Source organism: Micrasema longulum, unplaced genomic scaffold (genome assembly GCF_059751315.1).
Source record: "Micrasema longulum isolate JH-2025_06_02 unplaced genomic scaffold, ASM5975131v1 h1tg002029l, whole genome shotgun sequence".
Classification (NCBI taxonomy): domain Eukaryota; kingdom Metazoa; phylum Arthropoda; class Insecta; order Trichoptera; family Brachycentridae; genus Micrasema; species Micrasema longulum.
This window is the reverse complement of record NW_028279197.1, coordinates 102,741-123,386: the sequence shown is the minus strand read 5'-3', so window position 1 is coordinate 123,386 and position 20,646 is coordinate 102,741. Positions and strand designations below refer to the sequence as shown.

The following is a 20,646-nucleotide window of genomic DNA, read 5'->3' as shown; positions in this document are numbered from 1 at the left end:
TTTTCTGCTCGCGCTTTTTCTTTATGGTCCGGCATTCTGGGCCGCGATTAGGAACGGCTACCTTCATCGTTATTTACTGAGACGGTAAAAACTAATATCGATATTTATGGACGAAAGTGTGTATATTTGTATGAAAATTCAAAGTATCTTCGTCGGTAACCGGTAATTCAACATGTTTAGAAATAAAAATTGTAAACATATTCCATTTTTCATACAGAAAACTTTTATTTTACTTTGTAGATAAAATTTAAGATAAATTTTAACTTCCCATCATAATCGAGGCCCTGATCCGTAAAGCTAGGGTTTCCTAGGACAGCGGTGCCCGTATCTTAACGGCCGTAGTGAACGGTGATGCGGTAGACAGCACTCGTAACGGTGACTAGAGAGTGGTTTCCTAGGAAAACGGTATTATCAACACTATTTAACACCGTTTTCCTAGGAAATCACTTTCTAGTCACCGTTACGACGGCTGTTCACCGCATCACCGTTCACTACGGCCGTTAAGATACGGGCACCGCTGTCCTAGGAAACCCTAGCTTAAAGCATGGCTGGACGAACGTCTTGTATATTTAGGGTAGCACATAACACCTGACAGGACTCTCCATTCTATCCAACGGGTGCGTATTACATCTGCATCTATGGACGCATTTGGCGTTATATGGACATGCATACACGCTCTTACATTTTGTATAGCAGCGAATATCACGTATTTTTATGTTGGCCTAGCTAGGAATCGAACTTGAGATCTCATATAGCCCGCAACGGTGGCATGCTTCTCGGCTCAATATCTGCACAGTACCTATGTGTATTACATTACTACTATTATGATTTTTTGTTAACATTATTATTGATTTTACTACATATTTATATATGTACGTTTACATCTATGCATACATTTATGTGTGTGTATGTATGCGCATATATTATTTAAAATATCAAGTACTGTAGCTAGAAGATAATATAAAAAATAATGTAAATGAATGCCTCGACACGGGAGGTGAGGTGTTCATATAGAAAAGAGAAAAAAAGTTTTATGCGAGATAAATGAAATAGATCTCTGAAGATGTTAGGGGTTATTTTGCGTATCACTAAAAAAATTCAAACACTTTAAAGATTCTGTACACCTCTTTGGTGAGAAGCATATTGGAGTAAAATTTAACAACATGGACCCCTTATTATACCTTACATCAGATTAACATAGAAAGAGTTCATTCATTCAATAAGTTTTTGAGATATATTAATTTTAAGTTAGGAATACGCAATGAATTTCGTAACTATGTTTTTTTTTTAATTAAACTAAGCGACAGAAAAACTATAAACGATTAAATTAATTTCATTCAAAATCGTTAATTCAATATTGGATAGCCCTGAACTTTTGGCACTTATTAATTGTAAAGTACCGGTGAGATCGACAAGGAGAGTTTAACTGTCATATGAAAATATATATTCTCTCAATTCTGTACTAAATCGGCTATATACGCTGGGAAATAAACCTTCGGATTTAGATGACGTATTTCTAATGAAATTTCCAGCTTATAAACACTTATAAAACATTTCAGTGTAGAATCAATCTTTTAACTACGTTTTTAGTAAGCACTGAAAATGTTGTTGCGGTTAATTAACATAATGTATTTTATATTATTATTACATTACTGATTCTGTATTGTAACCATGTTATATTGTTTGTATTTTCTCTTTTTTATTCTTAATTTAAATATATTTTGCAATTTTAGGTTTATACTATAGTTCGTAAATTTTTCGTTTTTATATTAACAGAATGTACCTTCTATTTTTATTAACTGTTATTATTACATAACTCATTCTGTATTATAACCACATTATGTTATGTTTTTTTTTATTTTCTCGTTCTTCAAAGGTATTTTTATAATAACTTTAGTTTTACATAGTATTTGGCAAATTTAAGGTTATTTTATATAATTTAGTTTTAAGTTACTAAAATGGTAATGAAATACCAATGTATATGGATTATGCCCAGTGAGGTGTTTATATGAAAAAGAAAAATATAATGTTTTATGTGAAATATATAAATATATTATCGAGTCTTTTTTACAAATCAAAACCTATGTTCCAAAAAAGGAAAAAAAATGTATGAAGCCTATGTAAAAACTAAAATATGTTATATGCAACTACTTTGGGGAACAGGAAATCAAAATGACATAAACAGACTACAAAGACAGCAAAATAAAATATTAAAGTTAGTATATGACCTACCCTATCTAACAGCAACTAAATAACTTTTTAAACAAACTAAACGATCAAATGAAACTGAACTCTTTAAACTCGAATCCTTAAAATTTACTCATAAATTATCCACTGATGTAATTGTAGACGAAGAATTAAAACTTGAAAAAAACTGTACTAAACATGAACACAATACGAGAATATCAGAAAAATATCATATACAACCTTTTATAACGAGAAAAGGACAATCGAGACTAATACACCATGGACTGACATTATACAATAAACTACCAGACAAAACTAAACAAAAGACTCAGACAACATTTACAAAAGATGTTTAAAATATTATTATTAACAGTAGAATGTGAATTTTATAAGTAAAAATATTTTGTTAAATGTATGTAACCCGTAAGGGTTTATCTATGAACAATTCAAATAAAATATGTAAGTATGTAAAAGGTACTTGTACCGTTAAATCTAGAAAAATAAAATAAAAATATCGATGTGCAAAACTAAACGATTTAAATAGAAAAACCATTATTATCATCGGATACGCGAGGAAATGTTCCCATTAGAATCTCCTAGTTACTTCCGAACGTTTTTTCAGGATCTTTCAGTTTCATCAATTTATTGATGTCCACTTTTAAACCGAATGATCGCCAATTAATATAACTAATTGACCAATATCTACCTAGATTAAAATAATTTGTGTTTAATAAAATACTATATTAATCAATAACGTAGGCTGATGGCTAAGACGCTTGCCTATCGCACGGAGGTTCCAGGTTCGATTTCCAGTGAAATCATAATAAATGAGATTTTCTCAGACACGGGTGTTCTGTTCAATAATTTACTGTGTAATTGGGCCTTGTGACTATCATTAATAATGGATTATTAAAAAAATATATTATAGGTTGAGAGTTTTACCATAGCTGAAATCTACGTGTATTGTTGTGTTAATTATTTCAATCCAATTATACCAATATAAAATAGTATAAATAAGCATTGTTAATCAGATAATCAAGTCATAAAAAAAACAATAAAAAAGCATGCGAGTATACAGCCTGTAACTGGGAGGACGGATCATCGGTGGCAGAGCGATGGGGGACCTCAATGCCTATCTATTTAACCCCTATGTCGTTTAAAAGTTATTCAGATTTTTAAGAATTTTCAGTAAAAATCCGATTTTAGGCTGGACGTAGCCAAAGGACTGGATAGTGTCAAATTAAAATACTAAGACATTGTTTTATTTTTTAAATTAAATGCTCAAAATAGGCTAATAATTAGTTTGGGTACACTTGGGACATCCAGCCTAAAATCGGATTATTACTAAAAATTCTTAAAAATCTGAATAACTTTTAAACGACTGAATATCGCTGAACATACATGGGGGTTAAATAGATAGGCATTGAGGTCCCCTTTCACTCTGCCACCGATGATCCGTCCTCCCAGTTACAGGCTGTATACATAATACGTCGGTATTATTTTTTTTGTGACGCGTCATGACGTAGGCAAGGGAGGCATTCATGGTAGCAATGTTTCTAAATGTCGTATGATTATGATAGTATGATGCAGTCGAGGATTTTGAAAACCATAAAGTATTTTTAGTTTCTCTACATTTGATATTTTTACATTTATTTCAGCACGTTACGGTTTACACAATATTGCGTATACTAAATATAACTGGAAAAGTTATGTGCGTCGGAATCAGATACATTAAGTTATTTATTTTGTAAAACATTTTGATAGAGTGAGCTAATCACTGCACCCGCATGGAGGAAAAATCCAATGTGAATTATGCAGACTGAATAAAATAATATAAATATATATATTTGCTAGAGTACATTATACATATTTTATTTTATTTATTTATAATGCAAACAGATGTATAGGTTATAATACTTATACTTAGAGAAATAAAAAAATAGAATCGGGTTGTGGTCCCGTGGCTAGTGTCTCGTACTCACGGCTCAAAGGTCCGTGGTTCGAATCCCACTCTACCCCAACTTGATTCCCATTTTCTAATAGCGAGTTATTTACAACTCGTTGAAAATGGCCCTCAAAATGAAATAGTTGGGTAAGAACGCAAATATGTATTTTTTTACAAAAAAATTAAAAATATCTAGTGGGTCGCCTTCCATCCAATTATACGCATTCACTTAAGTTTAACAAAACACAGCGACGGCTTAAAAACATAAAAAACAAAATAATAAATAACTTAAATAATATTCTTAATAAAAATTAAAAGAAAGGAAATACCGAAAATATTTTTTAAACCCCCATAGATACCATATTGCCAAATAGGATTTTTATAAAAATCCAGAAAATACGCGGACACTAAATGAGTAGGTATGCATTGGGTGGACAAGTTGAATTTTATTAGTTTTATAGGACACCACGTTGTACGACTAGATCGTAAACATACATGTTAGGTGAATTCATGACGCTTAAGTGCATAAAAGCAGATTCCTCTAACCATTTCACTATCTTTATATATATAATTCCTCTGTACGTGTGATGTCACTGAACTTCTTCTAAACGGCTTAACCGATTTACGTGCGGTTTTCAGAGAAATATAGATCTTTGAGCTGTGCGTGTTCGTAGATATTAAAATCTTCAATCTAATATGTAAAAAAAAAGTAAGGAGCATAAATGTTTTATTCGTTGATCTACCAGGGTTGCATTCGAGGAGAATGCATTTACAAAAAAATGAAATATGTTGTTTTTTTTTTGGTATAAAAAAAGTTTGTTTTTGAATGTTTACAAACAGCATTTGTTTTTTGTGGATTCAATCAGATTATTACCTTAAATTCCTTATAATTTCTACCCATTTATATATTTTTACAGGTTTTTGGTAATACTAAAAGAATATTATATTCAATACATTTTTAAAAATCGTATTCCTACATAAGTACACCCCTCCGTTGGTGAGATGACCGGAGTTTGACGTTTGCAAAAAGAATACCATATTTGAAAAATATATTTATTTTATTTTTAGGAATTCAACCATAAACAAGTACCTAGATACCTACGTGAATTCAATATTTGAATATAAACTATTTTTCGTTTTTGAATTTAATCACAAACAAGTACCTAGGTACCCACTTATCAATGAAAAGTCTTTTGCCAACGTTCGGGCAGGACAACGTCTGTCGGGTCCGCTAGTATTATAATATAATAGATCATTTTTATTCAAATAATAAAAAAATCCTAACTTATGAGCATTTTAGTAATAAGGCAACTAGGTTCACTTATTAGTGCCACGAATTATAAAGTATTACATACGATGTAATACTCGTGCAACTCTAAATTTGTTGATGATTTACATGAAATTATCAATAAAACTTCTTGGTTTCGTGTCACTACTATTTCATTTTGACTAACGAAAGCTTTCGCCTAAGAAGGCATCATCGGGACTGGTGGACTAAACCAATAAGTTTTTTTAAAAATATTTATTTTTATTTATTAAGGAAAAACAACAGTTGTTATATAAGAATACAAAATATAAAAAATAGTAGGTACATACATCCAGTTCAAGTTTTTCACAAATATAATGAGAGAACATGTTACACAGTAAAGTGAAAAATAATAATGATGTAATTACTTTTATGGAAATATATATATTTAATTTATGGAAATATAAGTTATTACATCATTATAATGGAATTCCATCAAGAATTGTCAATAAATAATTTAAATGAAATAAGAGAAAAATAATATATTATATAAGACATGAGAAAAAAAAGAGCTCGTAAGAAGGTTAAGGGATGAGGAAATAGAGTGGAGGAGAGGGTTTTTCATAATATTGTTATAGTTGACCAATTCAAAATGTTGATATTATAATAAAATAAACATAATTAAAGGAACATAAACTTATTACACACTGCCAAATGTTTCATTTTACAATGTTTCAAAAAGTTTTTTTTTTAAGTCACAAAATGTTGTATTAAAAATATGCAAATGGGGACAAAGTAAATTAAATTTGGAGCAGCTACGATAAATAAACGAGTTTTGAACAAATTTTTTTTGGGCAATGAATTATAAAAAAAAATGAACTTGTCGTGTTGACTTTACGGGAAAATTGATTGAAATACGCTCGAAGAGATATGGACTATCGATAAAATTGTTTAAAATTTTGAAGAGGAAAGACAGATCAGAAACGCTTCTACGTTTAGTAAGTTTAGTTTATTGATAATTTTATTTTAAATTGTATCTAAATCATTAACTATGGAGTTTTATCAAGAAATGTCTACAAAAAACATCAATATAATCTAATTATATCAATATAATCTAAATTTGTTATTAAAGAATTCAAGGATGCACTATTTCTTGACAACTTAAAAGTCGATTGCATAAATTTGATCAAAGCTTGCGTCTGCTCCAATTTCAGCATTGGGTCAATCTATTATCCTGAAAGTACTAGGTACATGTTGGAATAGGGTACGTACGTAACAAGAGGAGGTCACGCTTCGCCAATCTATTGCAAATTGCAACAATGTCATAAGATAAAAATATTTAAAGGGAGGAAACAACTTATAATGTGTCAATATTGTTACAGTAAGAAAATGAACAGTTTTGTTAATCATGACTGGAACGAAGGTGCGTGTGGGTATTGCAATTAATTAGAAAAGTCTTCGAGTACCTGAATTGGTGCTGTTGGACGGATGGACCATTCCGATGGAGTAAATTTCAGAATCTCCGAACGACCACATGTTCGATGTTCCGTTATTCTGTTATATATTCGATAAACGGCGATTATGTTAAAAAAGTGTAAAAATAAGAAAAACCAGTACGATTATAGACAATTGATACGAGTGTTATTTGCGAGATAATTTTGTAACCCGTAAAAATATATCACTTTACGGCACAACATTGTCACAACTAGCGTTTTTAATTCATTGCACGAGATAAGAGTAAATATCGGAAGCGATTCCGCGCGAGCAATCGGCGGTGGTGTCAGGTGGAGCCTCCGCGGGACGCGGAATGTTTGCGTTTAGTGGTATCGCGAGCGGAGGACTCGTTTAGGGAGAGGGTATGGACGATGGAAGGGTGGAAGAGTTTGTCGAGGTTGGGGAATGTGATCTAAAGATTCCGGGCGACTGGGAGAAAGGTTAAGGGAAGGGGGTTGGATGGTTCGACCGAGGGTCCGGCCGTGCGGACGTCAGCGGCGGCAGTGAGCTGTGGGCCGCGGGCAGGGGCGGGGGCGGGGGGAGCACCACCCGCCCGGGAGTGGTGCGCGCGCCCCCGGTGATATAAGCGGCACAAAGAACAGAAAGGTACCTTCGTGTTACACCATTCTTGTGTCAACTTTATTCTTTTGGCAGTCTTGTTTAACGAAGATTTTTATAATTGAAACCAGCGCGGCTATTCAAAAATCAAAACCGATTACGTATTTCTTAATAAATAACTAAGAGTATTTTTAAGCATAGTTGAAAGTTTTTTTCATAATTGGAGAATGGAAATGAAAAAATAAGTGCAAATATATAACTACATACATGCAAAACAAATACATTGTAAAGTATATTATGTAATTTTGCCAAACAAAAGAACCTTATTCTTTTTTGGCAAGTTCAACCTGAATTGTTTTTAATTTTTCTTTATATATGTTTTGTTGTTGAATGGATTTCATTTAAAAAAATGCAACCCAAATAAAATACAAATATCTATCTACATCATCTTTGCAACCCAAATAAGGTCCAATTGTATATAATCGGGGTCTGGGTTCGCCGTCCGATTGAGGTTAGATTAAAATCAGCTGGTCGATATTTATGAATATATTATGTCCTCGAATATCGAAGCGCTATTTTTTATCAAAACTCAACCGGGCAGCGTCGAAATTCATCACCGCATTTTTTGCGTGCGTTTTGAACGTAGACCCCGTCTGTGTATGCTACTTAAGCGGAAATGCGGTGACAGACAAATTTTATAGATAGGTGTTTGGTTTTGTACATAGTTTTTCTGTCACTCTCTCGCAGATGCCTCCCAGATATTGTGCGAAAAAGACAACTGCACGTCGGATTGATTATGCCTTACTAAATAGACAAAAGCTGTCCCCGAAAGTTGTTTCCATTTTACAAAATGATTTATATTTGTAGGTATACCGTAAGTCCAGAGATGGCAGATAAAAATGGGGGTTTTTATGGGTTTTTGGATGGTCCTAGCTCCCATAAGAATTTATCAAAAAAGTAAAACGATAAAGACACGCTAACATCTATAGAGTGTAAAAAATCACCGCGCTAGAGCAATAATCCAGGGAGAAAATACGAGAGTACGTTTGTATGAAGAAAAGTCGGACCGCGTTCCCTCTAAAATTAAATATCATAGTATGTATATTAACAGGTAGGGATATGTTTTTAAAAAATCAAGTAAGAATATTTTAAATATCTTTTCTAATAACAATATAATTAACAGATTTATTCAATTTAATTAAGAATGATTTCTTTTTGGGCTTTTTTTACTATTTTACCTAACTATTTTTTACTTTGTTATTTTTAATAAATTTTTTTTGTCAAACTTTCTTTTAAAAGCTATTTTTATAATATTATAAGTTATTTTTTGTTTTGTACACAATTTTGTGAAAAGGACCTAAATTATATTGTTATGGTATTTGTTACAATCAATATAGTGTAAGGTTTCCGCAAACCAAGTTTTGTAAAATTTCCAATGAAAATAAACGTGCACTATAAAAGTGCCATCTATGAATTATTAGTTTCATATTTTCGTTGAAAATCCCCTTAATTTTACGTCACGAATACTACTTACGGTTAAAAAGTTATATTATACCGAGGAAGGTCGAAACAATTTTGCCTCAAAAGCAGCGCGATTGATTTAGAAATTCAACAAGTTACAAAAAGTGGCTTGGTGGATTTTTGTATTTAGTAGAAATATTTATTTTTATGTATAATCTTATTAATTAATTAATTTTATTTTATTGTAAATACAATAAAATCGATATTAAAAGAAAACAGCCATTACAACAAAAAAAAATATTTACAAATAAACCAAAATTATAGGCCAATTATAGTTTTCTATACATTACTAAATACAATGTCAAAAAATAATAAGAAAAGCGTTCATTGAAATAGCCACTCCGCATCATTCCACAAGTAAAAAACAAATAAAATATTACAATAATAATGAAATAATAAAAGAAAAAGATTTTTGTTTACTCGGACTTAAAAATCCATTTTATCGTATTATCTTTACTTTAAATAGGTGCGAAGGTTTTCGCGGTCACTGTTATCAATATGTTTCTTTTTTGGGTGATACCGTGTGTGTTGGATTTGTTCCGACGTTTCGGCTACCATTGCAGGAGCCATCTTCAGGGTAAACTGAGTCTCTCAGTTCATTCTCAACATATTGATATCTTTACTTTATTTATATTTCTGTATAATCTCATTATATTTATGTATATTATATAATTTGTTCGAATATATATTTCAATAAATAAAAATAGAAAAAATCTAAATTTCACGTCTCTACGACTTTCCGTCAAAAAATTGTCTCGAAAACAGGAAAGTTAATCTATAAATAGCATTTGAGCCGCTAAAAATTTAGATTTCATAATAAAATGAATTCATTCATTAATAATACCGAGGAAGAACGATACAAAATTGCCTCATGGTTGATCTAGAATTAGAATTTTACACGTACGTTCTAAATTTCACGTCTCTACGACTCACCGTTAAAAAGTTCATTTCTGTAGCCGATGAAGAAAGAAAAATGTAGTAATTAAAAAATACTACCGTGAATCTATAATTAGCATATCAAGTGCTTATTTCAAATTTCACATTGCTACGACTAACCATTGAAAAGTTAGATTTTAGAATTAAAATGACTCATACCGAGGAAGACAGAGAAAATTTTTGCTAAAAATCAGCGGGGTTGATTTAGACATGACATTTTACACGTTCGTTCTAAATTTTACGTCTCTACTACTTGCATCCAGAATAATGTATCCAAATTTCACACACATGTATTTTCGGTTTTGTAATATAGATTTTACATGTATAAGACAAAAATTTTAATATGTATTTTTATTTTTCATATTGAATTGATAATATTATTTTTATAATTAGATAAGTAAATAGTACTTCACAATTATTTTTCAATACAGTAGAACTTCGTTCATCCAAACTCCAAACATCCGGATCGTTATCACGAAATAAAAACTCAACGTCAAGCGTGTGCGGGACCTCGCTGCTCGTAAACGAGTTTCTTCGTCAAAGCAATTAACTTTGCTGGACAAGTTTTTTAACATGATTCCAATAGGCAAATATCACATACTACGAATATCGATAAAAATATTTGAAATGGATTTTTTTTAAATAGTTGAACTTTGAAAATCAATATGGATATTGTAGAGAAATGTTTTCAACATAACTCTTAAAATAATATTGTAAAGAAAATTGCCTCCTCAAAAACGCGACATGTTTGGCCATCACAACGAGGAACTTAAGCCCTACGGGAAATTGGATAAAATAAATGTCACTTGCGTGCGGTAAAATTTGGAGCATTAAATTAATTATACCGAAAAGTTTCCTGAAAATGTACGAAAAAATAAATAATAAAAAATGTTTTAATAAAAACGGACTACTTTGAACGACGTCACTGGATCATATGAATCAACCAATGATAAGAGAGTTATGGAAGATTTCCGGTTTGCTTGCCGTGAATGGACCAATGGGCAGAACTGATCGAGAATAAGCGGAAGAGAGTCTCTAAAGTCACACGTGGAGTTATTTCAGAAATACGAAACTTTGAAAAATCGTAGCGCTGATAATACGATGCATAAAAATTAAAAAAATATATTTTGGCTTAGTTTAAAAGCCTATTAACAAATAAAAAAAAGCACTAAACTTCCTCATTGTGACGATGTTCAATTTTAATTTAAGCAGTCATTAATAATGTTCTAAACTTTACAGAATCGTGACGTATTAGGGGCGCAGCCAATGCAATGAACCGTTTTTGCGGAAATTTAAAATTATACATTAAAAAATATTTTTTATGCTTCTAATAAGTCATCATCTTCCCTTTCCGCACCTAATGGTGCATAGAGCACTACATCGGTACACCAATCGCAGAGTATCTTGATCATTTTTGTTACATGAAGGTAAGATGATGATTCTTACGCTTAAGGTACCAGTCCAGGGACTATGAAATATTCTAGTGTGAAAACACCCTTTTAAATCAATATTGCATATCAACCGTATCTGGAATCGAACCCGAGACCTCTTGCATGGTAGGCTAACGCGCTGACCATTACACCACGAGGCACACAATTTTTTTTATTTAATAGTATTTTATAGACCCTTATTAATTAATGATTGTAAAAAAAACCTGATATTTCCCTATACGCTGTATTTAAAATGGTTAGATTTAAAATGGTTATGTATTCCTTGCCTCGCTTAGAACAGAGTTTGTACCTTAGTTAACCAGAAGATGTTATACAAGAGAATGACTGAAAACTGCCTGGATACAGCCTAACCTAGTAAGGCAACGAAAATTAAATTAATTAATTTAATGAAAATTAAAAAATATTGTACCAAGATGTAGGAAAAATAAATATTTACAAAAGTCAACAAAAAAATACATCAACAAATATGATGAATAAATATATTGATCAACAATATTTTGAGTTTGTCCAAATGTTTGCAGACAAAAGACTGGATTTTCCCCTCTAGGGAGTTATATTTTTTTTCATTTTTATCTATCAAAAACATTATACATACATTAACATATTACAACAGAGATGGAGATCATTTTAGAGAAGGGAATATAGAAGTCTAAGCATCTACAGGGCTTATGACCTGTCATTGGTTGGTTTAAGTGGCCGCTTTACACACTGTCACATTCACCATTCTGCCTATATTTGAACATCTACATTCCTTCAATTCTTCCATCTGTTGATGTTTGTGAAGTTAAAGCGCTGAAATATTTTCAGGCGTTGCCTAGTATGTGGGTGAAATAATTCAATCAGATGCATCTCACCCACATCAATAAAGGCTGAAATCAATAGCTCCCTAGGAAGTAAGCCTCCATTTCAGAGGCTTGTCAGCAGGTGGGAGAGAGAGAATATGGAAGAAGTTATGAAAAATATACACCACAACACCCAGACTAATTGAGAAAAAAAAAAAACCTGGATTTTTTCTTGCAACTGACAGGAATCGAACATGCGATGCCAGCTTCACAGTTGGTCATCTAACACACTGCGCCACAGCGCCTGTCGTTTTATTTAAATGTTTTTATATATAATATATATAAAGTCACATAGTATAAAACAAATAATTAGAATTCTCACATTTTTTTAATAAGTTATCCTGGTGACGTCAGCCTATTAAATAACATGATTTTTCTCAGGCCTGGGTGTTTACCACTGTAATTGGGCCTCCTGGCCTGTTGTGGTGCAAAAAAAACATAATTTTACGCTTCGAATGTCATATTCAACTTAAACAGTCATTTTTAGGGTTAGTGACTTTCTTTTTCCTGATAAGAAATTATAAGTATATGGGTAGATAAAATATAATGTTTAATTTGATCTATGAATGATATTGTAAATCGATTTTTTTACTAAGAACCTAGTGTTGAAAATTAACAGAATGGAATGAAAAGCAATATTGAAGATATAAGTTCAGTTCCCATTATGTATTTTTATTATAGTGGGTATAAGTATAAATAAGGATTCCTTGCTTACTTATTTAAGTATACTATATTGAATGAAAAGATGTGCACACTATTTTGTGGTTCAAAACAGGTTCTTTTTTCATGTAGGGTACTAATTATCTTAAATATTTTGAATGTATAACAAACCTTTGTCCTTAAATAACTGTTTATAATCGCCTAAATCATTTTGATCCAACCAAACGTCAGCTTCAGTTCGGCCGGTGTAAAGAGCGGATCCCCACAGATAGGATACTAGTTTTGTGAATGAAAATGAAATAAGTACTATGAATATCAAGCCCAAAAATAAATTAACCCCCTTGAGCATTGTAAATAAACATTATATAACGCGTTTTATGCATGTATTCACGATATAATTACTTTTTAATTCACGAATTCATCACTACACTCAAGTGTTATCAATTTACATTTGACATTTTACGAGAGGCTACAGCAAAATTGTATCTAAATCAAAAATATACATCTCTATTGTCTATGGTAAGATGATTATTTGGCCACAATCGATTACAAAATTGGAATGGCAAAATGGTCAGTCACTACACTAATAGATAGTGATGTAATGTATATTTATTCTGGATATTTTTTAGAGCTCCATTTTTGTGGAAAATTATCTCAAGGGCACTGTACAATAAACATCCCAACACGCCCTGCAACTACAGAGCGCATAAGCGGTTGAAATTTGAGTTCCCCGTTTCCAATAGTTTATTTTTAATTTTAATAATACATAGGAGCAAGATAAAACATGTCTTGCAGCCACAGAGCTCACCGATGGGTACAACCTAGATCCCATTAACAAAACAAAATACCAAGTGTTTTTAATAAATATTAATTTTTATTTTAAAGTTTGCAGATATAATCTAGATAACAACATATTTTGCAGCTACAGAGCGCATGGACCGTAAGAAATCTGGACCCTATTTACAGTTGAAGATTAAGTTACAATTAATTGTACAATAAGTTTAATTTACATAATATGAAAGCTAAGCTATGAAATATATGAACATTGTTAATATTAGAGCACATGCACATAGGAATATGGTTATGTGTGCCCTATTTCAGGATTCAAAATAAATGAATATTATTAAACATCTTGCAGCTACAAAGCACGTGGACGAATGAAAAAAGAAAAGCAAAAAATGAAAGCAACTTAAAAATTATCTCAAAAATGTTATAAAAAATAAAAGTGTTACTATGATAAAGTTTATTAGTGTAACAAAGAAACGTAGTGAGTGCCAGTTTAATCAATAAAATATTATTATGTCATTTTTAAATACCAGCAAAATTTTATAGAATCACAATTTCTTTAGAACATTATTATTTTATATGTTATAAGAGATATTTTGATAAGACAACCGTTGAACAAGAGTAAGAATAATTTTATTAAAAATGGGGATTTATAAGAGTTCAACCCACATGTGGCTTAGATTTAGTCCCCTATATTGTGAACACATTTCATACAAAACATGTATGATTTTGCTTTGAAATATGCATAGTTTTTTCACTTCTAACATTTTCTCACAATTTCTTGAAAATTCAACTTAGAAACTAACGTCTGCCACAATACTTCTTCCACGAGAGATAGTATGGTGCCACAATTCTGACAAATGTTGTTAATTCATGTTGACTCTACATAATGTCAAAGTACATCCAAACCTGTATTGTTACAAGTTAAATATGGTGACGGTGTACTAATGTAATCAAATGCAGTAGAAAACAAAAAGCTTTTTTCCAGAAATATATTATAAAGATAAATTATTATTTGGGAGGTAATGATTTTCCTACGGTTACGTGGTTTAAATTTATTTGTAAGTTATGAAGGAAACAAATGTACATCATTTTAAGAGAAAAGTGGCTGTAGGTTTCTTACTATCAAAATAATTTTATTTTGAATGGAAACTAATAATTAGAAAAAAAAAAATACAAATATAAAAAAACAACTCATGAAATGGGTTGTTTATTTAAGAGCAAAAATTCACATGTTAACTTCTCACTTTAATTGTCAAAATTAAATTAACATGATTCATAAAAAAAACATTATACTTATTTGTAGGTACATGATGTGTTCACAAACAATGACGATTATACCAATGTCTAATGTATTGTTTGTGAATCATATTTGTATAAATAAATGTTAGGTAGGATAACATATTTACTAAGCACATGTCGTCATGATCATAGAACAGGTTTTAGAGAGCGAGGTTCATGAAGTCTTTTTTGGCAATTTATGTCATAACAAATAACAGTACAAAAGTAAATAATTTGATACCTGGGTTAGATGTAGTTGATTTTTCCATAAATAAGTACATTTTTATGTAATTACAAGTGTGTTTAAATAATGATTGACTGAATTATTAAACTGATAAAGGTGAATAAAGTCAAGGTTAATGATAATGTCTTGAATATTTTACAATTACATTAATTTATTTGTTTCATATGTACGATGCTTTACCTACTCAATATTTAATATAGATAAAAATATTGTATAATATATTATATTCTTATATGGCACTGAGTATTGTGAATATTCATAGGGACACACAAAATAAAACAAGGTTAAAATTTATAACAAATTTATTTTTTCATTTTAAGAATAAAAATATATATATATATAAGATGATGCCAAAAGTAGAAGGAAGGTTTATTATTTAATAACTGCAAAATGTTTGGAACCACTAGTTCTAAAGTATGCAAACTAAAAAAATAAAAATACTTCCAACTAGGCAAAAAAAACATTATTATTAACTATTCTATTGCGTATCTTTATATTGTAATACAAATAGATATTATGAATAAAATTTAAATGAATAATAAAAGAAAATATATTTTTGAAGAACTAAGCCAAAATTAAATACATAGATAGATTTCGACATCCTTTTCGACACCGATGATGTCGATATTATTTATTTATTTTTTTAATAAAAATAAACATTTGCATTCTCTTATGATTTACCTGAATACCTCAATTTTGGGGGCCGTTTTCAACGAGTTGTAAATAACGCACTATTAGTAAATGGGAATCAAATGGGGGTAGAGTGGGGTGCGAACCTTGGACCTATGATCCGCGAGTCCATGACACTTGCCACGGGACCACAACCCGATTCCAAACCTTCAAATTTGAACAGGCTTCTTCTACAGCATTTTAAAGTCCATCATCAGCTGCCCGATATGTTGGTAATGTGCAGAACTCCCGAAATCAACCTCAGTAAAACATGTATATTTTGATAAAAATTGATTATATATAAGAAAACTACGAGACTACCTATAGAAAAATGAATAACTAAATTATAATCTTTTTTTAAGAATCATATCAATAATCTTAATTTTATAGCCATAATAATTGACAATTTGGCTTAGGAAAACAATTTTTTTATTTAATATGTTACATAACAAAATGTGATACTAGAACTAAGAAAATTAACTCAATATTGATATTGTATTTTTAAGCGTTACGTATTTATATTATATTAACTATTCTAATATAAGAGTTAGATAATTGGTTAATATGTGAAATGCTTTGTTAAACTACATGTTTGTTTTTAGAGTTTCAGTTTGTCAGCGAGCGAGCATGATAGTCCTGTACCATCAGGCTCCACATTGAGTGTCTTCACAACACCATCATCAAGGACCATGGAATATCTCTTGGAACGAAGTCCACCCAATGGAGGTAAATCGGTGGAAAGTTGAACACTTTTAGTGAAGGCACCAAGCGGATCGGCAAGCATACGTACCTAAAAACAAAGAAAAATACATACAATATGACAAAGTAAATTATTTTATTTAAATATATGTACAGCAGTGGCGAATGGTGATTTTATTTACAGGTAAGCTGTAAAAAAATATCATATATTTTTGTACCTACATAGGAGGTACATAATATAATGTGAGTAATATATACTATAAATTGATATTTTTCTGTGGTTCTGTGTGATACAACAATTCTCATCTATGAAATCAACTCAAACGATGTAACTTCGTAATATATTATATTATATTTTTAAATTTAGTGTTTTTATTTAATATTTTTTAGTAAATGAAAATAAAAATATCCATTTAGTGTTATATTTAATTTTTTAAGAATTATTTAATTTTTTGTTTCTTTTTTATGTTATTTTGTAAACTTGCCAAACACAAGAGCCAGACTCTTTTTTGGCAAGTTCAACCTCACGGGTCCCATTTTTTTACTGAATGTATTGTTAATTGTTTATTTATGCGTGCTATTATCCATTGCTTTAATATATAATTCATTAAAAAATAGCAATATGAATTCAGTCGATATTAGGTATTCAATTGAAATGTCAACTGGCCGCATCGTTCTAGTAATTAATAGTGCTAGAAACGACCGCGTGGAGCGCTTTATGTCCTGCAATCTGACGCATGAAAGTAATTATGGTCTTATGTCAAAAGTACCATCTCAAAGAAAAATAGTCCTTAAGAAACAATGTTTGAAATACTGTTTTCCATATCAAGAATCTTCAAATAATTTGTGAATTCTGCAAGTTTCATCTAGGAGAAAAAACCCGCACTGGGGTTAATATATTCAAAATATAGTATATTTATTTGTATGAAAAAATAATCTGGAATAATCGGTTAGTTTCTTGGCTCACCACAAGCGCTGGCCGCGCTTTATTAAAATTTATATTTATATCAGGATGAAAATACAAATGGTGGAAATGATTTAAAATAAATGTTAATTATTTATTTGTTTTTCTGTAAATAAAGTTACAATAAAACATTGTTATAGTTAGTCAAATATAATGGTAAGCTGCGCATAATCGCTTCTATACACAGTTAGCCTCTGATGTACAGTAGACACTCGCTTAACCGGCCTTGGTGGGACTGACCCAGGGCCGTGTAACGAAAAAGCCGGTTAAAGAGAGGGTAGTAAACAACACAATTAAAAAAACACTTTCGCAAGGAAGGAAAAAAACTTTTTTTTTTTTCAAAACACTAAGATAACAGAACTTTTATTCTGTATTAGAAACTCACACATTAAAAATGAACATTTCATAAACTGAAAAAAATATGTACAGGAAAACATCACACATCACTCCAAAAGAGGCATTCCTAGAAGAGGCCGGTTGACGGTTGAAGCGGCGCCGGTTAAGAGAGCGTCTACTGTTTATTCCAAATAGATTATACTATGCATGTATACATATTATATCACTTTCGTAAAGCACTTGTGAAATGGCATTATATATAATTATCCATAATAATAATAATCATAAGTGAGTTGTTAAAATTTTTCAACCTAACAGTAAGTGTAAAAATCATTATCATGGGTGGGAAAAGCGTCATAAGTCAGCATTTAGTTTTCCTGTAGGGTTGATATTATTGCCTTACGACATTCTGACTATAGGTTTGTATGATGAATACCTTTCTGTAGGTACTTCAAAAGATAATGCAATTATTTATGGGCACGCGGAATAAAATAAAAACCTACCTTTCCTGTAGTATTGTGAGCCTTGCCCCAAGCAGCCATTACGTAAGGGTCATTAACAGATACACAAACGATTTCCGCTATGCCCTCACTTCTCATTTTATCTGCACCACTGACATATCCAGGCAAATGAGTTTTGGAGCATCCTGGAGTAAAGGCGCCGGGAACTGCGAACAGTACAACTTTTTTTCCGCTACAAAAGTCAGCAATGTTCACCTTGTTGGCTGGGGAGTCTTCATACATATCAATATTGGGAATTTTATCTCCTTCCTAAAAAACAAAATAAACACGCTTTAAAGAAGTAACGAAACAAAATATGACGAACAATTAATACATTACATCATTTTGTAATTTTTTAGAAACGTTGAATTAATTAAATTTCTAGTATGAGATATTGCATCTTTGTTTCTAGCCCCCATTAATCATAATAATTCAATTGTTAAATATCAAAATTTTTAAGTCGATCGTGAAAATACCCGTTGCTTAAGTTCAGTTTTCATTTCAAGTCTAGTGCGTAACAATAAATTGTCATATTTCCAAGACTAAATACATGCATGTTTTGAATGCAGCTTTCAAAACATAATTAAGCCGGTTCGATTATGTGCCGACATGTTTTTTTATTGTTTGATAAAACAACCAGTTACACTTCTAGTAAAATTATACAATAAAATAAGTACTTTGGTGGAAATTTTGCGCACTTTGGTCATATAAATGCATGTTTACATTTACACGACATAACACGTCGACATTACTAAAATTACATAATGATTTTAAAAACAATACCTTGATTGAAACCATTCTGGATATAAAAATGTGTCTTTTAAATGATTTCGATGCGAAGAATGCGGTAACTTCAACAACCGGTTTCCTGGCAAAATTCATTGAAAATGAGAATCTTTCCCGCGAGCGGCGAGACAAATCAGACAGGCGTTTGATAACTAATCATAGACAATAACAATAGTGCACATCTAGAAAATACTTGAATGAAAAATACCAAAGACATAATATTGTGGATGTATTAGAGACAAACACGTACACGCACGTACAGATCGGACCGCGCATCGGGAACGACGTTCCAAACATTTCTTTCCATAAAGCTAGGGTTTCCTAGGACAGCGGTGCCCGTATTTTAACGGCCGCAGTGAACGGTGATGCGGTGGACAGCCGTCGTAACGATGACTAGAGTGTGGTTTCCTAGGAAAACGGTGTTATCAACACCATTTAACACAATTTTCCTAGGAAACCACTCTCTAGACGACGTTACGACGGCTTCCCACCGCATCACCGTTCACTACGCCCGTTAAGATACGGGCACCGCTGTCCTGGGAAACCCTAGCTTAAGTCTCAAAAGATAAACGACTTTTACCTTCTTATATACATTTGTTTAAAGCGCATTGTCCCATTGTACCAGCAAATATCATATATATATATAAATAAAAAAGTTTATTATCTGGCTTCAGAACCATTATCGGCAGTACTCATTAATTTATCGTAATATTCTATAAAAGCTTGTTCCAAATCGCGGGTAGAACCGTACGCCGAACGGCATGTGACTGCGGTCCAAACAGGTGAATCAAAAAAGACACCACAGTATGATCACATGATACGCGTTCCGAAGTCATCTCCAATTAACGCTTTACAAGTAGAAGCTTGTGATCCCCCACTCAGTATGAGAAGACAATACTCGGCGGATATATTTCTTCTAAAATGCTCTGTCCAAAAAAACAACCTGCTCCTCAAAAAGGCACAGTTTCTCTCTGACTGCGTGACATCCTCATCTTTTTGGATTCATAAACCGCCCCTTTACTAGTCAACAGTTTTCATTTTTACAAATCTTTCGAATCTAACATTTATTCTAAAGACCTTCTTCCCCTTTATCGTTTTCCATTTAAAGCTTCTATTTATGCCCCAAGTATTGAACTCACATTCGGAGTCGAAAGCCACCTACAGCCCCGGTGCACATTCAACTGTATTCGGTCGTCAAGATGGATAGGTTGGAAAATTGTCAACACTGATGGATCTCGGTCAGATTCGCCAACCCATACGGGTGCGGCTCTATATTGTGAAGACAACAACTTTCAAAGATTGTGCAAATTGCACAAGAATGCATCTGTATTTACCGTAGAATGTATCGCAATCCGAGAAGCTGTCAAGTACGCCTTAAGCTCACAATATAGCAAGTTCCTAATCCTGTCGGATTCCTTGAGTACCTTACAAATAATCAAATCCCCTCCATCCTCTTATCCCAAGGATGAGTTCTGCGTGGAAACTCGATTTCTTCTTTCTTTATCAGAGGCATCCAATAAGAGTATTGTTATGTCCTGGAT

The 20,646-nt window shown here is 31.8% G+C and overlaps 2 protein-coding genes and 1 long non-coding RNA gene across 4 annotated transcripts in view; 1 reads left to right on the top strand and 2 right to left on the bottom strand.

Moving 5' to 3' along the window:
* LOC148273229 (apoptosis-resistant E3 ubiquitin protein ligase 1) overlaps nucleotides 1–13,288 on the bottom strand; it is a 39,612-nt gene extending 26,324 nt beyond the window's left edge. Inside the window, exon 1 of one of the 2 annotated variants that reach the window (XM_088238988.1) lies at nucleotides 13,012–13,288. In XM_088238988.1, coding sequence (XP_088095114.1) covers nucleotides 13,012–13,189 — 178 coding nt within the window. In that variant the 5' untranslated portion in view covers nucleotides 13,190–13,288. Of the gene's footprint in view, nucleotides 1–6,844; nucleotides 6,856–13,011 lie in introns of those variants that run through there. The other variant, XM_088238989.1, reaches the window with a different exon arrangement.
* Nucleotides 13,289–13,469: 181 nt separating this feature from the next.
* On the top strand, nucleotides 13,470–16,612 carry LOC148273228 (uncharacterized). Its single transcript, XR_015824632.1, has 2 exons — nucleotides 13,470–13,654; nucleotides 13,726–16,612. It is a non-coding gene; the product is annotated as an uncharacterized LOC148273228 (long non-coding RNA).
* Prx5 (Peroxiredoxin 5) lies at nucleotides 15,436–19,276 on the bottom strand. The gene is made up of 3 exons (XM_088238987.1): nucleotides 19,103–19,276; nucleotides 18,323–18,589; nucleotides 15,436–16,610 (listed from the first exon to the last, which is right to left on the bottom strand). The coding sequence occupies exons 1-3, from the start codon at nucleotides 19,199–19,201 to the stop codon at nucleotides 16,419–16,421; spliced, it is 558 nt and encodes a 185-aa protein (XP_088095113.1). The 5' UTR covers nucleotides 19,202–19,276; the 3' UTR covers nucleotides 15,436–16,418.
* Between the last annotated feature and the right edge of the window lie 1,370 nt (nucleotides 19,277–20,646).